This window comes from Tachypleus tridentatus, chromosome 13 (genome assembly GCF_004210375.1).
Source record: "Tachypleus tridentatus isolate NWPU-2018 chromosome 13, ASM421037v1, whole genome shotgun sequence".
Classification (NCBI taxonomy): domain Eukaryota; kingdom Metazoa; phylum Arthropoda; class Merostomata; order Xiphosura; family Limulidae; genus Tachypleus; species Tachypleus tridentatus.
In genome coordinates, this window is record NC_134837.1 from 189,378,185 (window position 1) to 189,403,543 (window position 25,359).

A 25,359-nucleotide genomic window follows, 5' to 3' on the forward strand; every position below is an offset into this window, starting at 1 on the left:
GCCTCATTGTAGCTGTTACCCTATGATACACTATAATATAATATAACTTTCTATTATCGAATATTAGAGATTGTTCTAAGGTTGTGCAAGCTGCCCAGATGAACCCAGTTAAGTGGTTTATTGCTGTAAGCTTGTCAAACACGTGTCGTGTTAACCTTGTGTAGATCTACATTCTTGGAAACACACAAAACAGACACGTCATAAATAATCAAAAGCAAATAATGAATAAAAACAATACACGATTGTTAGAGTATGCCAAGGTAATAAGGCTAGTTCACAGTTTGGACTTATACTGCATAATTCTTAATTAGGCGACAACAATAACAAAGTTTGAGGTATAGATGTGAAAAGCTCGCTTGTTTATATGTGTTAGAACTTCGTGCAGAGCTGTGTTTTGTGTTTGTGTTTTTTGAATTTCGCACAAAGCTACTGGAGGGCTATCTGTGCTAGCCGTCCCTAATTTAGCAGTGTAAGACTAGAGGGAAGGCAGCTAGTCATCACCACCCACCGCCAACTCTTGGGCTACTCTTTTACCAACGAATAGTGTGATTGACCGAAACATTATAACGCCCCCAAGGCTGAAAGGGCGAGCATGTTTGTCGCGACGGGGATGCGAACCCGCGTCCCTCAGATTACGAGTCGCACGCCTTAACCCACCTGGCCATGCCGGGCCCGCGCAGAGCTACATATGAACATCATCTTTTAGTAAGGATCTTAGACCGAACTAGTTATGGGTCGGCATATAATTTTGTAAGCTAAGAACTTCTACACCCGAATGGCTGGACCAGACAGTAATCATTTAGGACGAGCATGTTTAGCGAAGATTAGAACTGGCGAAATTCACATTGCGTGTCAATCACTGTAACTACCACGTCATACTGGATACATACGATCATCTACCCACCAACAGATGTAACTATTTTCTGTACTTATTGATTAGAAGAAAGGCAGCTACCAAAAGTAATCTCCACCAACTCTTATTCCATATAACGCAGGGGTTCGGCCTTTACTCTTGAAAAAACCAACAACACCAAAAAAGGAGAGTGTATTTTTGCGACAATGTGATGTGAACAGATAAAAAAGGAGAGTGTATTTTTGCGACAATGTGATGTGAACAGATAAAAAAGGAGAGTGTATTTTTGCGACAATGTGATGTGAACAGATAAAAAAGGAGAGTGTATTTTTGCGACAATGTGATGTGAACAGATAAAAAAGGAGAGTGTATTTTTGCGACAATGTGATGTGAACAGATAAAAAAGGAGAGTGTATTTTTGTGACAATGTGATGTGAACAGATAATTCTCGTAAGTATAGTTCATGCACTCTAATCAGCACACTGAAATTAAATTTATTTATCTTAGTTAACTGAAAACGTGTCCGTATAGCATTGGTGAATTACGCGTATCATTAAGTTATTTAGTGTTTATAAGCTGATGTGACGAAAATAATCCTTTTCGCACTTGACGAAGAGTTTGTTTATTGTTTCGCAAAATTATTCGAGGATTACCTGCGTAATCCGTCCCTCATTTAGAAGTAATAGACCATACAATAGGTCATCACCACCCACCGCTAAATGTTGGGCTACTCTTCACTAACGAATATTGATATTGACCGTCACATTAGAATGTGGTGTTTTCCATAAGAACATGTTGACCACCACCTTTCTTTTGTTTTACTGTTTAGACACCAACTATTTTTGAAAAATGATGAGATCATAGGTTGTTTCTGTGCTGATACAGTGAATTTTGAACCACAAAACATTCCCTGCATTTTAAGATATGGGTGCGTTATAGGAGTGAAAGGTGATCCCATAACACTGATGGTGGCTGATTAGGTGTGCCGACTAGCTGCTTTATTTTTGGTTAATAGTTTGAAATCATGTGCGGTAGGAAGTAGCATAGTAACTTTACCATAAATATAAAATACAAAAAGGTTCATTGTGGATAAAAACTTTAAACAAATATGAATTTTAATCTAAAAAGTTCTAATAACACGAAAACATTTCTACACAGAAACGATATTTTTGTTTGGTTGGTTGATCGAGTACTTCGTGATTATTTAAACAAATTAAACTTCAGTAAGCTATTAGTTTATGATGTTCTTAAATGTTTTGTTTGTATAACTTCACAGTGTATATCAGTATACATTGTTTGCAAGTAAAAAAATAATATACCTGGCTGACGTGTGTTCTATAGTAGTTATAGAAGGGTGACATTAGTATCTGTTTTAGTTACAACATAGCGACGCTAGTTTGACAAAAAACGTTCGTCTGTGATTCTCACCTCGGAACACCAAAGGCAAACAACTGCGTCATAGTTATTTCGAAGTTCAAACGAACTGGTGTTGTGTTCTTTTCTGTCCTAACCGGATTTAAGAAGCCTTTTCTTCATCGCTTACTCACTGATAATCATTCTAGTTATTTTTTTGAAAGTTTTAGTGAGTTCATGAACAGTGAAATGGTAGTTATTAACGGTTGTTTTCTGCAGATGGTTGCGAACCTGAATACATCAGAATGAGCTGACACTTGTCTCATTATTTATCTTATTTTCAATAGCTAATTTTATAGTCTGTTAAGCACCCACTTGCTACCAGAAAGTGACTCAGCTATATGAAAAAATTAACAAAATAGGAAACCTAAATCTCATCAAACCTGAATACGTGGCAAAACATGTAACAAACTAGAAACTACAAAACTCATCAAACCTGACTACTTGGTGAAACAAAATATAAAATGGAAACTACAAAACTCATCAAATCTGACTACTTAGTAAAACATGATACAAAATAGAAACTACAAAACTCATCAAACCTGACTACTTGGCAAAACATGTAACAAACTAGAAACTACAAAACTCATCTAACCTGACTACTTGGCAAAACATGTAACAAACTAGAAACTACAAAACTCATCTAACCTGACTACTTGGTAAAACATGATACAAAATAGAAACTACAAAACTCATCAAACCTGACTACTTGGTAAAACATGATACAAAATAGAAACTACAAACTCATCAAACCTGACTACTTGGTAAAACATGATACAAAATAGAAACTACAAACTCATCAAACCTGACTACTTGTTAAAACATGTAACATGTGTCAAAGTGGCTTTTCTTTATTCAAATAAGACACTGAAGTATAGATAATATTGACCTTTTTTGCTTAATTTATCTGTAAACTTTCACATTATATTTAATCTGTGTTCATTTTTAACTGTTGTGATGTGCTGTATGTACAATAAGATTTTATCAATTAAACATTTTAGAGATGTTATTAAATTTCAAAACAAAGATTAACTCAATTAGAGAAATTCTCTATCTTGTTAAATACGTGGTGAAACATTTTTATTTTTAACTTTTTTCTTTGTAGGAGACAACTTGTAGAATTTTGTCTTTATTTTTTGTTGTTAAGCCCAAAGCTACAGAATGGACTATATGTGGCGTGCCAACCAAGAGCATCGAAACCCGATTTTTAGTGTTATTTTTAGTGTTATAGGCCTACGTACTTATGATTTAATTCTTTTTTAACTCATTATTTTATTATACAAATTATAAAGTTAATTAGTTTTAAATTTGTTCTTTTAGTTGGTTAATTCACTGATAATTTAGAGTGTGAATTGTTTGTTCATAATGTAGTTACTACTGATCTCATGTATTTATTTTTTACTTACTATTAGGCTTAGATTTCGTTTGTTTTAAACGAAAGTTACATAATAGGCTATATAAGCTTTGGCAACCACGGAGAATCGAACTCTGAATTTTAACATTGTAAGTCCCTAAAATTACCGTTCATACACATGTCAGTAGAAAAATATAACTTGCTTTTTTGCAAACGCATTTGTATTGTCTTTCATGCTAACGTACCATGTTTGTTATCCGACGTTTATCAACGTTTGTAACGTGATCAATGACACTTTTCGACAAAATCGTTTCTGGTAAATGGAGGAGTTACACTGAAATGAAACTTTGAATTGTTGTGAGGTACGACTAAAGGTGTAAGTAATATCCTATTTAATTGTTAGTGTGGACGTTTGCTGTGCCTTTGAGTTTTTAGATATGGAATGCAGGATATCATAGTATATATAAATAAAAATGTTTATGCATGTTTGTTATTTGTGTATTACAATGGAATGACTAAAGCGAGGATAGCTCATAAATAGTCTTGCAAAATCAATATATTACAAGAGAAAATTCGACAAGTATTATGCCTAATGTAAGAAACAGTTTAAGTAACTCTTGATCATAATTTCGTGAACGTAGGCAGTAAGTAATCTCAAATGCCAAGTACGTAGGAAGCAACTAATCTCAATAGTTTACATTCTTTATCGTTTCAAGGACACTGAAATATTACTTGGAAAGGCAACGCTTTTTAAGTCATCACTAAACGGAATTATAAATATTAACAAAGTTTGTAAATTACTTCAATAACCTGTTATATTTAAATAATTCCACCATAAGAGCTACACAAAGACTAGTCTGTTGCTCGTGTGTTATTTAGATTTAGTTTACAATTTTATTTCGAAACACTTTCCTATCAACAGTTATTGCTCTAACGTTAAGCTATCAGATCAAAGTGAAACATCGAATCGAGTACAACAATACTGAAATATACTATCACATCAAACTGGATAATATTATAATATTATATTATATACTATAACATAATATCAAACTGAGCACATTAAATATATAACAATACACAATGTCATACCAGATCAAACTGAAACACCAAACCTACAATACTATTAAAATGTACTCTCACATTAAACTGAACATATCAAATGTACAATACCATATAATATGCTATAAGATCACATTAAAAACAATGTACACTACTATTAAAGTTCCAATCGATGTTTATTTATCTACTAAAATTTGACGATTCATTTATATAATTAGACGTATTTGAGGTCAGAGTCCAAAAGAAAAAATACTCATAGTGGATTCTACCAATCATGTTATCTTTGTTTTAAATGTTTTATTTACTTCATTAATTGTAAGTAATGTTAACATGATACATGCTTAAAGGAGAATGTGGGCCCGGCATGGCCAGGTAGGTTAAGGCGTGCGACTCGTAATCTGAGGGTCGCGGGTTCGCATCCCGTGGAGGCGTTATAACGTAACGGTCAATCCCATTATTCGTTGGTAAAAGAGTAGTCCAAGAGTTGGCGGTGGGAGGTGATGACTAGCTGCCTTCCCTCTAGTCTGACACTACTAAATTAGGGACGGCTAGCGTAGATAGCCCTCGAGTAGCTTTGCGCGAAATTCAAAAAAACAAACAAACAAACATAAAGCAGAATGTACACGCTGGTACAGTGGTAAGTCTACGGATTTACAATTCTAGCATCAGGGGGTTCGATTCCCCTCCGTAGACTCTGTAAAAAGCCCGAAGTATCTTGGCTATAAGAAATAATACGTGCAAAAGGTGATTGTATATAAATAGGAAAAATGTATTTGTAGAGGTAAGTTGTTAAAAACAACGGAAGGACTATTATAGTGGTAATAGTGTATATAATGTTTATGATATTTATATCCGGCGGTAAAATATTATGCCTTTATATTTTTAAGGGATGCAGCATATAAATGATAAAAATTACCCACGTCAGAGAAGGACTAGCAATCTTTAATGTTACAGAGAGGACAAGAAAACACTTTATAACGGAAAATAAACTAATGTAAAGTGATAACTGTGATTATCAGGCATAAAATATTCACGTATACAGGAAATGTTTGAGTTTGTTCATGTCGTGTATATGTTAAAAGAACGGTTCAACAAATTCTGAGAAGTCGAAATAACCAATTATAAATAATTAATATTTTAAGAAAATTGCATTATTAACGGTTTGGGTTTGTTTGGAATTTCGCGCAAAACTACATAAGGGCTATCTGCACTAGCCATCTCTAATTTAACAGTGTAAGACTAGAGAGAAGGCAACTTGTCATCACCACCCACCGCCAACTCTTGGACTACTCTTTTACCAACGAAGGGGCAAGCATGTTTGGTGGAATAGGGATTCGAACCTGAGACCGTGGGATTACGAGTAGAGTGCCTTGACTACCTGACTATGCCAAGCCCATTAACACCAGATCTATCTCACTCCGCAATGTTAACAGAACTTAATCAGTCGTTGCATAAACAAATAAAAATTCTTAATGGTTTGGTTTGAATTTCGCGCAAAGCTACTCAAGGGCTATCTGTTCTACCCGTACCTAATTTAGCAGCGTAAGAGTAGAGAAAAAACAGCTAGTCATTATCACCTACCGCCAACTGTTAGGCTACTCTTTTACCAACGAATAGTGGGATTGACAGCTACATTATGACACGCCCACGGCTGAAAGAGCTAATATGTTTCATACGACAAAGATTCCAAGAAGCTTGAAGTAATATAACCCATGTCTTATCTAAAGGGATTAGAAAAACTGGAGGTTTTATAGGGTTACAAGAAATATTGAGTTGAAATTTATTGTAATTTGCTATAACGGATTATAAGTAATGATGTTTTAAAAAAATAGTAATAGATTAAATATCTATATAGATTAGAAAACTGGAGTTTGTAATTTATGCTGTAGATAAATAACAGTTATAGAATAACGCATTTGTAGTCAGGACTTAAGGATCTTTCTATGCGTGATAAAATTATTAAAATCTTAGCATTCTTTATCAATATTAATACTAAACGTTTGTCAGTTGTGGTACTTACCGTCATTAATTTAGCAGAGTAAGACTAGATGAAAGGCAACTAGTCGTCACCACCCACCGCTAACTCTTGGGCTATGTTTTGCCAACGAATAGTGAGATTGACCGTCATATTATAACACCCCCACGACTGAAAGGGCGAGCAAGTTTAGTGTAACCGTGATTCGAATCCGCGACCATCAGATTACGATTCGAATGCCTTAACCACCTGAGCATACCGGGCTGTAAATCGTGACATCATTTATCTTTATTAGAGAATGTACTCTAGGTAGTCAAATATATTAGACAATGAGGTGGATATATAAATAAACTACTTTGCCTACTCTGAGTCCGATCGAATGGTGAGATGTGACCGTCACACTTACAACTCACCCACGGTCCCAACACGTGAAACATATTTTTGTGACAAAGCGTCACAAGCCATGAATCATAACTTGCAGTATGAACATGCCAACTACTTTGCCACACGAAACTCACATGTGAACGAAGATTATATCTTACAGAAACGCTTCAAACATAGTGGCTTGTATTTCGTTATAAATAAGTTGGATAAAACTAATATAAGGAATATTCAAAGTCTTAAAATAATAGCATTTAAGTAATGTTGATTATGAAAGTCTGAATCAGTTCCGTCTATATGATTTAGAATAGCCATTTTGGCGGCAGACGCTTCTGAATGGTTGTCTTTTCTTTGGTCAAAATTTGTATATTAGACATGGGTAGATAAAATCTTGGGTTCTCTGATCTATTCAGTTAGCTTATGTATTATTTAACGTGCGTTCAGGTGCTTCAAAGAAAAAACCTCCTTAAAATTTGTTACAACAGTTCTAATTATAACTATTCACCCAGTGGTGAGTTACAGTTACGACAAAAAGTGTTCGTACCCCTGTGACGTGAGTAGTTTTTTGCTCATAACTTAAAAATTATCACGATTAGGCTAAAAGACGTAAGGTATATTGTAAATATTACAGTAACACACAACTACATAAATTTTTATAAAAATTGAACGAAAAATAAACTGTTTATAAACAAATAACCAAACATAGGAGGGCAGAAAGTGTTCGTGCTTCTACTTTAATGGTCAGTTGTGTAGCCTTTCAGATGAATTACTTGGCGCAATCTCTCCTCATAGCCCTCCATGATCGTTTGACAGTACTCGACTGGTATTTTCTTCCATTCTTCTTTACAGAAGGCTTCCAACTCTTGCAAGTTTTTCGGATGACGCTGATGAACTCTGGTCTTCAACTCATGCCAAATGTTTTCAATTGGGTTGAGATCGGGTGACTGCGATGGCCACTCCAGAACGCTTATATGGTTCTTCTGCAACCAGGATTGCACATATTTCGATGTGTGCTTAGGGTCATTGTCGTGCTGGATGGTCCAACGACGCCCAAGCCGCAAGTTCCGAGCATCATTCTTGATATAAGTGCCTAATACATCAACGTACTCTTCTTTTTTCATGGTTCCGTTGACGCAGTGAAGGATTCCTACACCAGAAGAGCTGAAGGAACCCCATAGCATGATCGAGCCACCTCCGTGTTTAACTGTAGGGACGGTGTTCTTTGGAAGATTTCGTTCCCCCTTCTTACGGAAAATATAGCGAACATCATTGTGGCCGAAAAGCTCGATTTTAGTCTCGCCTGACCAAAGAATACTCTTTCAATAGGTAAAGGGTTTATCTACATGCTTTCTTGCATATCTCAATCGTGCTTCTAAATAAACAGGCTTTAAATACCAGAACGGCATGCTTTGAACCCAGAAGAGCGTAACATGTTCGTAACTGTAGAGGTGCTTACTTCAATCCCAATTTCCCTAACCAGTTTCTGTATGTCATTACGTTTTAAACGAGGGTTCCTACTTACTTCTCTGAGAACCTTCCTCTTGGTTCTCTCTGGAATTTTGGTGGGACGCCCGGAACGAGGAAGGTTAGCAGTTGATCCTGTAAGCTTAAATTTGGCAATTATGTAGATTTCTGCACATCAAGTTGTGTAGCAATACCGGAAAGAGACACACGAGGCTTACTTGTATTTTACAATAATTCGGTTTTTTAAATCACTGGACATTTGTTTCCTATTCGCCACGATGACCAAACAGATAATGACAGAGACAGCACTAAATTGTCGGAAGTAAATTTTTTGCTTGATAAATTCCAATAATTATGAACCCAGTGTCTAGTTCTGAAATAGTATAATGTAGTTTATTCGCCAAACTAAACAAAAGTTTTACGGGAATATCAGGTTTTTGACACGTTCTGAACCATACGAACACTTTCTGCTTTCTTATTTTTTGTTATTTGTCACTTTCTGCTTTTCCTATTTTTTGTTATTTGTTTATAAACAGTTTATTTGTCGTTTAATTTACATAAAAATTTATGTAGATGTGTGTTAGTATAATATTTATAATATAGACCATACTTTTAATAGCCTACTCGTGATACTTTTTAAGTTATGAGCAAAAAACCACTCGGGACGCTGGGGTTCGAACACTTTCTGTCGTAACTGTAAGTTTACTGTGAGTTTAAAACTCGGAGAATATTGTTCAACACAAACTGTTTCATTTCAAAACTTCTAAACGTTTTTATTGTTGTTTTTGTGTGTACGAGCTAAACGTTTTTATTGTTGTTTTTGTGTGTACGAGCTAAACGTTTTTATTGTTGTTTTTGTGTGTACGAGCTAAACGTTTTTATTGTTGTTTTTGTGTGTACGAGCTAAACGTTTTTATTGTTGTTTTTGTGTGTACGAGCTAAACGTTTTTTGTCTTCGTTTCTATGTGTACGTGTTAAACATATTTTGTTTTTTCTGTGTGTACGTGTTGAACGTTCTTCGTTGTTGTTTTGTGTGTGCGTGCTAAACATTTTTTGTCATTGTTTTTGTGTGTACATGTTGAATGTACTTTGTTATTTTCTGTGTGTACGCTTTGAGCGTTCTTTGTTTTTTTGTGTACATGGTGAACGCTTTATGTTGTTCTTTTGTATGTACGTGCTGGACTCGTTTTGTTGTCGTTGTTTTGTGCGTACGTGAAATGTAGTAAGATAAACAATTTTCAGAAACTTTAACTATACAGTTATCACAAAGTATTGCAAGCAGAACTGTGATTGAGCAAATTGAATATTGCATTATAAAAGACAAGAAAACCTAGTATATTTAACCTTAGACTTAAGTTCCCATTATATAAGGTGTTGTCTTCAAAAACGTACCTTCAAAATGACCTTTGATACACATAATGCCATCCGAAAAGATAATTTTACTTAATGTAGCATTGCAAAGGTTCTACAACCACTAGGGATATTTTGACATAACAAAGCTAAGACTTTATGACTACCAAAATGATTTTATTGTAGAATAACTAATACTCCATCACCAACAGACATATTTTAGTATAACATATCTACGACTTCACAACCATCAATGTACTTCAACATAGTGACTCAGAGATAAGTCTGAGATCTTGCGACGTTAAAAATCGGTTTTCGATACCCATGATGAGCATAGCACAGATAGCCCACGTATGACAACAACTAAATCAAGTACTCTTTAGGTTAAACATCGTTTTAATTTTTAAGTAATAACTTTTATATTTTATGAACAGTAATATTCTATATGTTAATAAAACATCATGGAAGAAATATATATAGTAAAATATACATTTCATAAACTGTTCCATTTCTATCATTACATTATATATATATGTTTTTGAAATATTCTGTGATGAAACAATTAATAATTAATATCAGTATAGTTAGATATATTCTTATTGTTTGCAAATCATTTTTCATTTCACTTCTCTTTTAATTCTCCTTTATAATAAATAATTTGCATTAAAGCTGAATAGAAACTGAAACCTGAATACTTAAGCTTTTATGCGTGTCAGGTATTGTTGGATAATGCTTTACATTCTGTACACAGTCTCACAATGAGAATATATTATCAGGATTTTCGAGTAGCATCCGTTTGTTGCTTTCTTCCAAACAGGAAGTGTCGTGCTAAAACCTGGTACAGACATAACCTTATTCACTGTAAGAAACATTAATAATTCACGTCTTAATAAATTTCTTTAAGCTAGAGTTATAAATTTATACCATGAATAAAACTAAACTGCACCTCGAATGTTACTCCTTCATTTGCCTTTCAAATAAAGCCCATTTGTAATATCTTAGTTTATGCAACATGGTGTTTAAAATTATGCAGGACCGTATACCTTGACGTTATAAACACAATCCTCATAGCATTATGCTAATTAAATAAAATGAACCGTGTCTAAATAAAGAAGAACAAGTTTATTGTTAAATAATACAGGATAATTACTGGTTTGGTCTCGTGAGGGTATTCTTTGAACCACAAGAGTGACACTTTTTTTTTTTCTAAAGAAGTTCTTATTTCAAAAAATAACAACATGATATTTTCTTCGTTAGACGAAACCGGTCTTTAAATTAATGCATTCATACCACGTAATACTATGTTCAGTTTTAATGTTCCCAGTTTAAGGATTCGTGGATGTTCAATGTAGAAGATTTTCATTTCATGCTAAACCGTTTACATAACTACTTGCTGCTACTTACAGATTTATGATGGAAAGTTTAATCACAGACTTTACAAAGAAAGATATCAATACAATGAAATTGTTTTAGGTAAAGTCGACTTCAACGCTTTCCATGGGACAAACTAAACTCGCACTGCAGAGAACCTAACTCAGCAACGTAGTTTGAAACTACACTTCACTTCATACTGAGGACAAAGTTTTCATCTGAGCGAAAACTTTTTTACAACTTATTGTTGTAGAACAAATTTGTTTTTGCATGACAAATATGGGCAATCTAACAAGTTGAATTTAACGTGTAGGAACTGAAATCGTTCAACCTAATATTGCTAAACGGTAACGTTACGTGAAACGTCTAATTTATATTGATTAAAATATGAAGAAATAACAGGTGAAAATCCCTATCTTTATGACTCTATTCTATTATTGACTCCTGCATCATGCTGGGGGGAGGTATTGCAGGATATTAAAGTGAAGATTATCATCTACATTGTTCAAAATACGGAGGAATTGTAGGCCCAAAACCCTACTTCTTCAAAATATTTTGAGTTTTGGTCCCTGATACGTTACATAAAATATATAAATCTATTATTTTAATCTGCTATCTTCGTTCCAAGTCTCGAATGGTTGAGATAAAATTTGTTTGTTTGTTTAGAATTAAGCACAAAGCTACACAATAGACCATCTGTGCTCTGTCCACCACGCGTATCTAAACCCTGTATTTAGAGGTGTGAATCCGCAGACATACCGATGTGCCAGTGAGAGGGGACTTAAGATTAAAGGTAACTATAGCCCATAAGACGATTTGTCTTTCTCTAACGTGTTGCCTCTAACAAACAAAAAATGAAACGTGACCTTTATGACTTTTTAATTTCTAGACAATCGGCTAAGAAACAAAGAGGTGGCACACAACTGTAATTGTTTTAAAGAAGATTAAAAACATTGGAAATACAATATATCTCCCTCTTTAAGGGAAAAAAATAAAAAATTCATTCAGAGGTAAAGTTTGAATTAAATAAAGAAACAACATTACAACATTGAGATAACAGCTACCATACATTTAACTTAATGTTTTCCTCAAAACAATGAATGACGTATTTAAAGTTGCATATCATCATTAACGTGATTTTGTAGAATTTCTCCATTCAAGGTGAACACAAAACCTTGTTCACTGCTCACGTCCAATACAACTTGTTTGCTTATTTATTAATGTTGCTACTAATGTATATAGTAAAACAATGGACTTTAATTTAAATACTTGAGTACTAAAAACCGACACAATCGTTCGTGTACTACATTGATTAAATTGTCAGTTTGTGTTCTGTCTTGGCATCTGTAATAAAAAACAATTATAAAAACTTAACATTATCTTATCGATATTAAAGAAAACATTAATTATTTTTGTTGTTTACTGGTTGAATGGAACAAGATAACTAATGCTTTTTGATCTAAATCAGGAATAAAAAATATGTTTAGTGAATGAAAACCCAGGCGTAGTGAAAAAAAAGAAAAACACAGTAAAATTATGAAAAAAACATTTCAAACTAATGAAAGGCAAAAGTAACTGATAAAAAGTTAAACGTTTTAACATAACTTGTGGAGCACAGAAGGTCAATAACATTGTTGTTAAATTGGATAGTGTCAATGGTTTCATATTAGATTACTGAAGATAAGAGGGACGTAAGACAGGTTTGGATCTATGTCACTGAGTATCAGAACAAACAGGTAATTAAGATAGGCTACACAGCTTATATAGTGGTTGGTAATTTAGAAAGAGTTAAAAAAGAACAACTAATCTGGCTTTTTGTTTGTTTGTTTGTTTGTTTGGGAATTTCGCACAAAGCTACTCGAGGGCTATCTGTGCTAGCCGTCCCTAATTTAGCAGTGTAAGACTAGAGGGAAGGCAGCTAGTCATCACCACCCACCGCCAACTCTTGGGCTACTCTTTTACCAACGAATAGTGGGATTAGACCGTCACATTATAACGCCCTCACGGCTGGGAGGGCGAGCATGTTTGGTGCGAGTCGGGCGCGAACCCGCGACCCTGAGATTACGAAGTGCACGCCTTAACGCGCTAGGCCATGCCGGGCCGCTAATCTGGCTGTAACATCAGCCAAACTATTCTTTCTGATCCTTTCGTTATGATAAACTGAAGGCACAAAATAATCAATAATATTAAATAAAGTTTTTAGTTTATTTGTAAATTTCCTGTGGATGTGAGAAAATATAGGACATGAGCTGTCAGTAGCAGATTCCATGGTCGGCAGTGCACTGCAGTTCTTTCATGTAATCCACAATAAGTAGGACTTCATTTAACTCTTAACTAAAAATAGAAGCACGAAACATATAGTTTGAACAATCCATAATAATATGTGTTAAACAGCTCAAGCTGTGTTCTTTAAAATGAAGAATATTTTTAATAATAGGTGTCTAAGGCTTTGCGTGGTCACAAGGATAAGTCATACGTTGGAGGGACAACAAGCGTGATAGAATATGCTGACAGTTGGACAACACAACTGTCTGAAACGATATACCACTCTCTTTCAATATTTCCTGGATATGATGACTGAAAAGAAGATATCAGGCTATTTACTTTCTGAAAGTATGACTTAGAACAAAATGTCAGTGTATAGACGTTGAGAATGGTATCGTAACTTTATACATACCAAAAGGACAAACTATGGACATGGGAAATGTGCAATTGAGAATTGAGAGATTCCAGATTAGAAATGCACAGAAGGACTCCAGATCATAATCAAAGTTCATGACAGTACGCATGACCGGGGAATAAACTCATATTATCATTAAGAATTGTACATATATATTTTTTCTAACATCACAAGAATAAAAATAGTTCGCCTCTTTGGTGGATCTATAGTCGTGGATGCAATACGCATTGGTGGCATATATGCATATAGAGAGTTTTGGATTTTTAAAGTCAAAGTCTTTTATTTTAGTTCACCGTCATATTCACTTGGGAATATTTTACTCTCTATGAACCCAATTTTTTATAACTGTCAAAACATCTAAAATACATCAAGATAGAAATGCTTTCTGTAGGCTGAGGAAAACATTATCTCTGATGTAAAACAGAATAAATCTCAAAACATAATACACAGACATGATCAGATCCAAAGAAAAATACATATAAAGTGTAGATTTAACAAAGAACTTAAAATATGCACCCTGTATTTTTGTAAAGTTGTTAACTGCAACTCATAAAAATAGAGGTATCATAAGCTACCACAGTTACATGCATATTCAGTGGCCTTTTTAAAGTAAAAATATACAAAAATCAGTCGCTCACAATTGACAATTGATTTCTGATTCGTCACTGTTTGTCTCAACAGTGACCTATGGTGGGCTTTTACATGCTTAAGCCACATTGTGTGTTGGGTGTTATTTCATTCGAGAAACAAACCAACACATATTTGTAGCAACACTTTAAAAAGAAAGACAGTTAAGACAATTGACCTACAATTATATAAAATATTGGGATCCCTTTGCTCCTTCTTGGAATTTGAAAACAGTGGTAGTTTTGTTTAAAATTGTAGGCTAAAAAAGAAAAGTTGGTACAGCTTCCTATGACGAATATCAGCTGGTCAGAAAATGTATTATCAAACTAATTTAAAACTGAGTTCTTATCGATCTTCTGGTTTAAATACATTTAAAGAATGTTTCATTTCATGATTTAATGTTTAGGATTTCAGGGAAACGCAAGAAATTAGTTATTATTCTCAAAACTGCAGTCTATGAATCTCAGCAATTTTAGGCAAATCATTTACTCTTTTCATCGGGTTACAAGATGAAAAGAGAAATTATTGTAGAATTAGTGGACAAAGAGATAATTTAACCTTTTCATCGGGTTACAAGATCAAAAGAGAAATTGTTGTAGAATTAGTGGGCAAAGAGATGATTTAACCTTTTCATCGGGTTACAAGATCAAAAGAGAAATTGTTGTAGAATTAGTGGACAAAGAGATGATTTAACCTTTTCATCGGGTTACAAGATCAAAAGAGAGACTGTTGTAGAATTAGTGGACAAAGAGATGATGCAAATGAGCTTAATTCAAGATTCCTATTGTTTTTTGTTGGGTTTTTTTTTGTAGAAGTTTGGTCTAGGTTCTTGAAATCCGGAATGTAATAAGTCTCACATAAAAAACCTACAGGGGTCACTCCAAGTCATATTATGAGCACAATATGCTTTCATGCATCATACGTCAGATTTGTTTTGAAGTTCGCGCAAAGCTACACGAGGGATATCTGCGCTAGCCGTCCCTAATTTTGCAGGATAAGATTAAAGGGAAGACAGCTAGTCATCTCCACCCACCGCCAACTCTTGGGCTACTCTTTTTCCAACGAATAGTGGGATTATCTATAACATTATAACGCCCTATTGTAGATTTTAAAAATGTTCCATATGAGGAAATTCAAAAGGATTACAAGAAAGTAATACAATCTTGATGCCACCTAAATTTGAACAAAACCTATATAAAAATGGTAATAATCACCAAAGTTGTTTAATGAATTTACGTCCAGTGATGTGTGAAATGTGTTTTTGTACGATATTTTGCGTATGTTTCTAGTTACTGAAGTTTGTAAGATCAGACTTTGCGGTGGAGGATAAGTTTTCACTTTGGTCAGGACTAACTTAGCGATTAGCATAGATATCTTGAAGATTAAAAAATTCAGCGCTCGGACCCGAGATAAGTTTTTAAACATTTTTACTATATTTTCAACTATGAGTGCATTAAAAAGGTACGACGGTCCTAATATCAACCTGAGAGTAGATGTGTAAACGGTGACGCTATTGTGCGATTGCTCACCTTCTGATCAGCAGTTATAAAATAGGGAATACTTTACCTGATCATTAGAATATTTTTAATGTGTATTGTGCAACTTGTTCAGATTGAACTTACCAATGCTGGTTATTAACCCTCTGTCTGCAGCAACTTAAGGAAGCAGTTATGCAAGTGATAACTAGTTGGATAGGACTAGTGCCTTTGCTGTAAAGCAGTATACAAGTGATAACTAATTAGGTAGGACTGGTGTCATTGCTGTGAAGCAGTTATACAAGTGATAATTAGTTAAGTGGATCCTGAATGTTCACGTTTCGCTGCTAACTAATAGAGCTTAGAAACATAAAAGATGCTTATAAAAGCATATAATATAAAACAATAAAGCTTCGGTGACGGTAAGGTGACTAGACTCCTCAATAGAAACTTTAGAATACACTGTTACAGAATAGTTTGTTTGAAGAAATGTGTGGCCAGTTTACGTGTCTCAATATGTACAATGTTATTCACTGTTAAAGAAATGTGTCACCAGTTTACACGTGTGAACATGTACAATGTTATTCACTGTTTTATAGAAAATAAAAATTATTAATGAGGTTTTAATTCGCTGCATTTTATTTTTGTTTTTATTTTTACTGCGTGATCAAGAGTAAAGTAATAGTAAAGTAATAGTGAAGTAATAGATCCCCTTAAGTGCTGCCATGAACCTTATTTCCGTAACTCGTACAGGTATATATCACAAAACGTTTAGGAATATAAATTATGTGAGGGGAGCCCTCAGAATTAAACTTCATGAATAAATCGAATATAAGTATTTTTTTTTTATTAACCAGAGTTTGAACAAGACTCAGGAACATAAAATTTTAAGACGGTTTGACCGAGAAGTGCAAACATGTTATTATAAATGCACGACGTTTCGATTATATTTCATTATCCTCAGGTACAAGTAGTTAACCTGATGGAAATAAATAATAATGTAAATAATACATGAGTATGTGTATATATATATATATGCAGTATAGAACAAAGAAGTCACATGACCGGACATTGCTTCACAGTCCAATATAGATATCTTGGTAGTTCAAGGTGTTGACTGAAGGTGGTGCTATTTTTTCAATTACGATAGGTTTTTTTAATTTAACATTTATTAATGTTATTTTCTGCATTTGTATTGCTGCATTCTATACAGATATACTATGGTTTTAATACATATAATTGGTAAAGAAATTTAGTGTTCGTTTTTTAGGAATTCGCCTTTGGCAAATATGAGATAAAAGTAACATGTGTAAATTGTTTTTGTTTGTTTTTTTAATTTAGCGCAAAGCTACTCGAGAGCTATCTGTTTTTAACATCACCTGTTTAGAATGTACAATAGAATGTTTTCTGAATAAAAGAGTTTCACCAAATAGTATTTGGATAATGGTTTTGTAAGCTATAATAAATAAGTAATTCGGTTAATTGCGAGCACTTAACTTTGCATATGATTGTTGCGCTAGCTACCATTTGTGACTCATGAGCAAATTTTAAAAACTGGTGTTTCATAGCAAACTTCTTATAAACGCAATTTGTAAAAATTAATAATTTGTCCTTTCTGGACTAGATTGTTTAGAATCGAGAGAACTGTGATAGACACACGTGGTCTGATTTTATATTTAAAATAATCGCATTAAAATAATTTAGTTCATATTAAGTGTGGTATTACATCACACTAAGACTGAGGTATAATAATGTATACCAGACGTTTTTGTTTACTGGGTTAATGGTGTAATTAAAGTTATAGCAACTTTTAATGAAATGTAATGCCACAGTTATTGTTAACGAACGAATAACAATTTTCCAACTTAGACATTGGACATCAGATGAGATGAGAACATTTTAATAGGGTCATGTTTACACATGATAAACTTTACTCGATAAAACAAACATTTTTAACGATATTCGTGAAGAAACTTTCATGAATTTTAGATGTTTACAGTATAACTTTCCAAAACGATGTAATACTTAGACTAAATGAAATTTAATCTGATGAACCAATGTTGATCTGGTGCATGTGGGTAAAAAAAAAAAAAAAATAGAGAAAGGTACGTGCAAACGAACAAATAATCATGTAATATTTGGCTGTTCTACTCCACATGATTAATTCATTAAGCTAGACTGGATTTTTTTTATCAACCAAACAGTTAATGGCTAATCATTAAGTGAAAGTGTAAACACAGCAGTGACCGAAGTTTTTCAAAGCAAATTTAGGTAGCCTAATCTATCTCTTAATCTTTAAACAAAGCATCGCTGTCAAACAAATTCTATACATGAGTTCTCTGAAGGTATTTGCACTTGTGAGTCAGATCTCTGAATGCATCACTATTTTTCAAGAATTCAAAGAAAGAACATAAAATAAAAACAGAAAACAAGCGTAGGTTGAACTTAACGGAACTTCAATTGTTTCATCGATTTATTTTGTTCTTGTTTTCATTCAAGAAATCAATCTGAAATTCTTGGATTTATTCACAGCACTTCAAGCCTGTTTAATTTAAGCAAAGCTACTCAAGGGCTATCTGCGCTATCAGTCCCTAATTTAGCAGTATCAGACTAGAGTGAGGACAGCTAGTCATCACCACCCACTGCCAAATCTTGGGCTACTCTTTTAACAACAAATAGTTGGATTGATCGTCACATTATAACGCCCCACGGCTGAAAGGGCGAGTATATTTGGTGCGACAGGGATTCGAACCTACAACCCTTAGATTATGAGTAGAACGCCTTAGCCAACTGGCCATGTCGGGCCATATATATATACACACTGCTGGTCAAAATCTTAAATCCAATGAACAAAAACGAAAAATATGTATTTTGGTTGCTAGATTCAACCACTTATTTGAGTAGAGCTTTGAAAGATAAAAATAAGAAAAGGGAAAATAAAATAAAACTTTTTTAGCACTTAATAGGGAAAATGTTAACATTCCATGTTGATACACGTGCAGTATTTTATCTGTACTTTAACTTCTTGCCAATGCATGGCAAGTAATAAATCATGTTGGATTTAAATATTGCATGATGATAAATAATGTGTAAAGAATACGTTACCAATAGTTTAATTCGCGACCATGAGGAGCCACGTGTTCATTCTAAATCGTTCTGTTTGTTTGTTTTGGAATTTCGCACAAAGCTACTCGAGGGCTATCTGTGCTAGCCGTCCCTAATTTAGCAGTGTAAAACTAGAGGGAAGGCAACTAGTCATCACCACCCACCGCCAACTCTTGGGCTACTCTTTTACCAACGAATAGTGGGATTAGACCGTAACATTATAACGCCCCCACGGCTGGGAGGGCGAGCATGTTTGGCGCGACGCGGGCCCGAACCCGCGACCCTCGAATTACAAGTCGCACGCCTTACGCGCTTGGCCATGCCAGGCCACTTAATCGTTCTCCACTCAATGTTAAGTAAAGAATTTAATACGTTTGTTGAATACATTTCATTTTATATAGGACTGAGATGAACAAAGAATACGAATGAGAAGGAGGGCCAATGTTTATTTGTACTTTGAAGGCGCCTGTAAACAGCCGCTGAAGACCAAATCAATGGCACTATGACAGTGGTACTGAGTAGAGCTACAGATACTCTATAATAATATACAAATCAGGAAATATAAAAGGAGCAAGAGATGTGTGTTCCTGTCACTTTGATAGCTTTACCTTGAAATAATTCAAGTATTCTGCAAATACAAGGTTAAGTATAAAACAACAAACTATTCCTTTGTATATTTCAAATGCATTTACTTTCCTTAAGTTTACAGTTTACATAAATTAATAAATCACTTGTGAGACTCAGTTAATAAACGCTAAAAATATTTTTTTTAGTTATTTTTCTTCAGGTGTTGTATTAACAAATTATTAATGTCGCACAAAAAACTCTGTTACAACTGCTTATTTATTATCGTATTAAAAAATCAAATTATAGTCTTATTTCAGTTTATTTACTGATTATAAGTATTTTTCACAACTTACACATTTTGTAAGAATTATAAATATTTTTAATATGCACGACATTTCGATAATGTCTGCTACCATTCTCAAGTACACAAAATTCAGTTTGGTTATTTAAAAGCAAAATCGCGTGAAATACAATCCTAGCTTTCTATGTTCTGAGTTCGTGGACTTAGCGCTGTCTCATCGTGTGACTATCAAAATTTAACAACTGCAAAAAAGATTTTTGTACTTGAATCAATATTTAAACATATAATAATGTATTTACAGTAGATACTTGATAATGGTGATTGATGCATATAAGTATAACTAACATAGTACGTAGTTAATTTTATGTAACTAAATTAGGGTTAAGTAATTGATATATTTTCATGTAGTGCTGCCATCTGTTAATAATTTGAGATAATATTAGTACGTTCTAATTGCAGTTTATTTTTGCGATAAGTGTTTAAATATATTAATAAGAATTAATAGAATAGGACTGTGTTCAGCCATTCTTTTCACAAAAGCCAGTAGAAATGGCAGGAAACTCGTATGTCTATTCATGAGACAGTTTTCACTTCACGTTCGTGAGAGACTCTTCTTCGTAAAGTTTCTCATTCTAAATTAAGATGAAACAAACTGATAAAAAGTTTACCTTTTGGAATTCGTTTCTAAAAATGATTACCACAACATAAACTAAGGCTTTGCAACACCAAATAAAGTGAGATCGACTTTTTAATAAACCTTGAACTCTTCCCTTCTATTTTTCTATTGCCGCGATTTGTGTTTTCATAATATAAGGTTTCAAGAATACGTACTAAGCAGCTATATGCTTAATTTTTATTTAAAATATCAGGTTACACGTGTTTCAACTACAAAACTTAAAAATTAAAATAAAAATTATATGAACAATGTTGCCTTTTGATTTTAGTAAAATATATCAAAACAGTATTACGTACTTTGATGTTTTGTTTGTTTGTTTTGTTTTTGAATTTCGCACAAAGCTACTCGAGGGCTATCTGTGCTAGCCGTCCCTAATTTAGCAGTGTAAGACTAGAGGGAAGGCAGCTAGTCATCACCACCCACCGCCAACTCTTGGGCTACTCTTTTACCAACGAATAGTGGGATTGACCGTAACATTATAACGCTCCCAAGGCTGAAAGGGCGAGCATGTTTGGCGCGACGGGGATGCGAACCCGCGACCCTCAGATTACGAGTCGCACGCCTTAACACGCTTGGCCATGCCGGGCCTTACTTTATTGTTTTAGCATCATTTTACTGAAAGTATAATGTTATTCTACACTGTGACGTCATGAAATAAAAACGCAAAAAATTGAAAAAATCGTAATTTCCCGTCTTGTTTCAATTAATTTGCACAAGGGTGTATATAAATGTTTGCTCGTTTGTGTGTTTAGTTTCTTTAAAAGCTACTCGGAGACTGTCTTTGCTAGCTGTTTCTAATTTAGAAGTAATAGGGAATGTAGCCAGTCCACGCTACACCAATCCCACTATTCGTTGGTAAAAGAGTAGCCCAAGAGTTGGCGGTGGGTGGTGATGACTAGCTGCCTTCTCTCTAGTCTTACACTGCAGAATTAGGGACGACTAGTGCAGATAGCCCTCGTGTAGCTTTGCGCGTAATTCCAAAACAAACAACGCGACACGACTCTTGTCAGACCAAATGGAGAATTTAGATTTGACCGTCACTCCTATAACAGACTTACTTCCCCAAATGCGAAGGACGATAATTATTCGCGTCCAATTACCACCAATTAAGAAAAAGTAATAATAATAATTATACACAGTACGGCGTGCGAACTACTGAGGCCACCTGGAAAATGTAATTGAATTCTAAACACATTTAACCTATTTAATTTTATTGAACAAAATGAAAAACTTTTATCGATTTTAACAAGTCACTAAATCGGTTTTGAAGTTCAAAGCTACATCATGGGTCATTTTCGCTCTTTTTACTAGTGGAAATGAGCCTCAATATTTTAGCGCTGATCCACCAAGGGGCGATTTTAAGTCAATTCTCGTTCCCCTATAATAATGACGCTTTATGACTTCTTAAATATTGCAATATAGTTATGAGAGATAAGTTATGAAAAAGACTACGAATTCATACAATGTTTATAAAAGAAAACATCGTATAATATCAGATCCTATACGAATAGTTAGACAAATGAACTGTAAAAAGTTCGATGTTATTCATGAGTTCCTTCGCGACATCATATTTTTCAAATTATGTCGTCATTCAACTTTGAAAATTATAAGAAACTTAAAATTTTGTACTCACAATTTTCTGAATAGAGGGGAACTTTAGAATGTCAAAAGCAAGAATACATTTCTTTTTATGCTATTCTACAAATTGAGTAGAGACGGATTGATGAATGCACCACGTACATAAAATCAGAGACAGTGGGACAAACAGACCAAATACTGCATGATATATAGCACGTATGTGACATCAGAGACACTGAGATAAACAAGCCAAATACAGAATTACAGGTCACACGCACGTGAAATAAGACACTGAAACAAATATAGCCAAATATAGAATTATAGATGACACGCACATACAATCATGTATATTATTTGTACAAATTATTCAAAAGATCTTTGGTATTTGTTCATCGCAATATCCTGAGAAAAAATTAGTAACAAGTAACTCGAAAAATTTTACAACGATGTAAGTCACTTCAGAGAGATATCTAAACAAACCAAGATATGGTTTTAATTTAACATATTCATATCCAGAACACTTTGTAGAAAACTTAAGATCAGAAATTTTCTTTCGACTCTGAAGAATGGATCATAATCTAAAAAATCATAATGATATAAAGCTCTCAAAATTCTTCAACTTTAAACAATAAGTATATGGATTTTTTGATATATGTAACATATCAAACAAATAAATATAAATCTAAACAAATAAAATATAGAAATATGCAAGTATAATTAAAGCTCTTTCAAGTATTTTCAGCTCGTTAAAACAATATTCACACAGTTTGGTAACATATATGTGTGTGTGTGTGTAAATCGTTATTAGATATAGACTTAAATTTAAGAACGACCACAGCTTTGATATTGAGTCATGGATTGTGAGTGTTCTGTGTCTCTTAGCAAAGGCTCCTCTTCTGAGTCCTCAATGTGATAGTTGGCATCATTTCTGGTACGCGCACGAGTACCGTCAAGCATATCACCAGGAGGCGCAGTTGGTTGGAATGGTCCAATTATAGCATTTTCATAGCCCCGCTCTTGCGGTCTGAGTTGTCGATTTAGCCTCCAGGCGGCGTAAGGTGCAGGAGGAAAAGATGACCTTCCTTTTTCTGTATAGAGCTGGAAACAGATGCCAAATACTGCCAGAAATCCCCACGTGATGGACAAAATTATATCTAGGAATGAATAAAGTGCCTTTTATTTTGAAGAAAACATGTAATATCTCCCAAATTAATTTTATGTAAAGGACTATGACAGAATGTCAATATTTTCTTGTTCTTCCCTACCCTTCAAAGTCAAATGTTTGTTCGTTTCAGATATTCATGCGAAGCTAAAACAGAGGTTAGTTGCGTTACCTGTCTCTAATTTTGAACTGACAGACTGAAAGGAAGGCAGCTGATCAACAGTACCACACAAAAACATTCTATTTGAATAGTGGAATTCAACCATCACTTTGTAAAGCACCTACGACTCTAAAGTGCAGAAACAGATTTTGATTAAAAGGGACGCGAACCTTGGATACTTTCAGCCTCAAATCATAAGATTAAATGTTAAATCCTGATATGAATAACTCTTAGTTTCTGATTATATATTGAATCGATTCTATAAAATATCGGGGACAATTTAAAGCACTTTAAGTTTAAAACTCGGAGCTCATACATCATTGTCCTCGTTGTTATTTTTATTAAATATTTAATTTTTAATGGCTCAGATGAAATCATACATTCTTTACCAATTATTAACAAGTACTTAAAATTAAAACCATAACGTTACTTATAAATACATCGTGTACAAACCGTTCGTTTGAAATGGGTAACTGTTGAAAGCATACGACAAATCGTCTCTGACTGCACGCTTGACAACATTCAGTATGATGTACGACAATGTCGTCCCAATATATCGATCAATGACAACTATGAAAGCATATCCTCCCATTATAGACGATCCAACGATACTGAGCTATAGAAGAATAAGATCAGAAATCAACTCCAACAATACTCTTTCAGAAATGTTATGCGAATATACTGAATCTAGATAATCTATTAACAGAATTTCTTTTTAATTATTTGAATTTTTACATGGTTATGAAGTCAAAATGGGTGATTCACACTGGTTTTTGCTTTAGGGTGAACAGAAATATTTCTTAAAAATCGGTACAAAAGTGGTTTTTTTTTCAATTTCAAACCGTTTTATTACAAAGCTGTGCGTGTTTTCTTATAACAAAGCTACATCGAACTATCTGTGGAGTCCATCGAGGGGAATCAAACCACTGATTTTAGCTTTGTAAATACGTAGACTTACCGCTGGACCAGCGGAGAACATTACAAAGCTCATAATATGGGTTTATCATTATTCAATTGTTACAGCACGTTAATGCATTTTTCCAGCATTTTAATATAGAACCTCCACGTATATACTAAAGACCAACATAATCAGAATAACTTTTGTCAGGTCCTTTAGAACGTAGTCAATAACACAGTTTAAAAATGTGCATCTTTAACCAATTTCTGTTTTATCTGCTAATTTTATAACTTGTTTAAAAATGTGTTTGGTCGTATTTAACGATTCTGAGTAGTTACTTAGCTTGTCTATCTCCATTTTTCCCGATTTCTATAATTAAAACTAGAAACGGAAAACAAAAGTGCAATGGACAACAACTGTCCAGATCAAAGTGACACACGTGGAAACGTCTTGGAGGGCTAATGTACAAGAGTAGCACAGGTAGAAAGAATAACATTACGAAAAATGTTCATCTTTTTTATTCTGTTCAGCTTGGATCAGCTTTCGGTGAGGAGTATATACTATCAATGTAGGTTGGGATAGGCGTGACATGTTTGTTCGGTAGATCTTTTAACGTGACTGGTGGATCGAGTGATGTGCTGAACAACAGTATCCACAAACTCATGTGTTTGTAACATGGCAGGTTCCGCCATAGAAAAATTCAGTGGTTATTCTTTTAACCTTGACACAAAGGATCTTCCAGTTTCTTTACCGCACGTCTGTTTACAGGATCACGACGTTTTTATGTCTGTTGTTTTGATTAGTTTAGTATTCTGTAACATTGTCAACGGACATTAAGTTTGAAGGTTTTTTTCGACTACACGTTTTATCTTCGTTCATAAGTTTTACACGAACACGAAGTAACTAG

General features: G+C 34.1%; 1 protein-coding gene across 4 annotated transcripts in view; it reads right to left on the reverse strand.

Annotated features, from left to right (window-relative positions):
• LOC143238463 (transmembrane 7 superfamily member 3-like) overlaps positions 1-25,359 on the reverse strand; it is a 76,823-nt gene that overhangs the window by 30,581 nt on the left and 20,883 nt on the right. For 2 of the 4 annotated variants that reach the window (XR_013020589.1, XR_013020590.1), the window contains exons 9-10: positions 24,008-24,170; positions 22,288-23,386 (exon numbers count right to left, since the gene is read on the reverse strand). Coding sequence is in view for 1 of the 4 variants with exons in the window: in XM_076478730.1 (XP_076334845.1) it covers positions 23,055-23,386; positions 24,008-24,170 (495 nt within the window). In the remaining 3 variants the exon portion in view is untranslated. Of the gene's footprint in view, positions 1-17,889; positions 23,387-24,007; positions 24,171-25,359 lie in introns of those variants that run through there. The other 2 variants (XR_013020588.1, XM_076478730.1) reach the window with 2 other exon arrangements.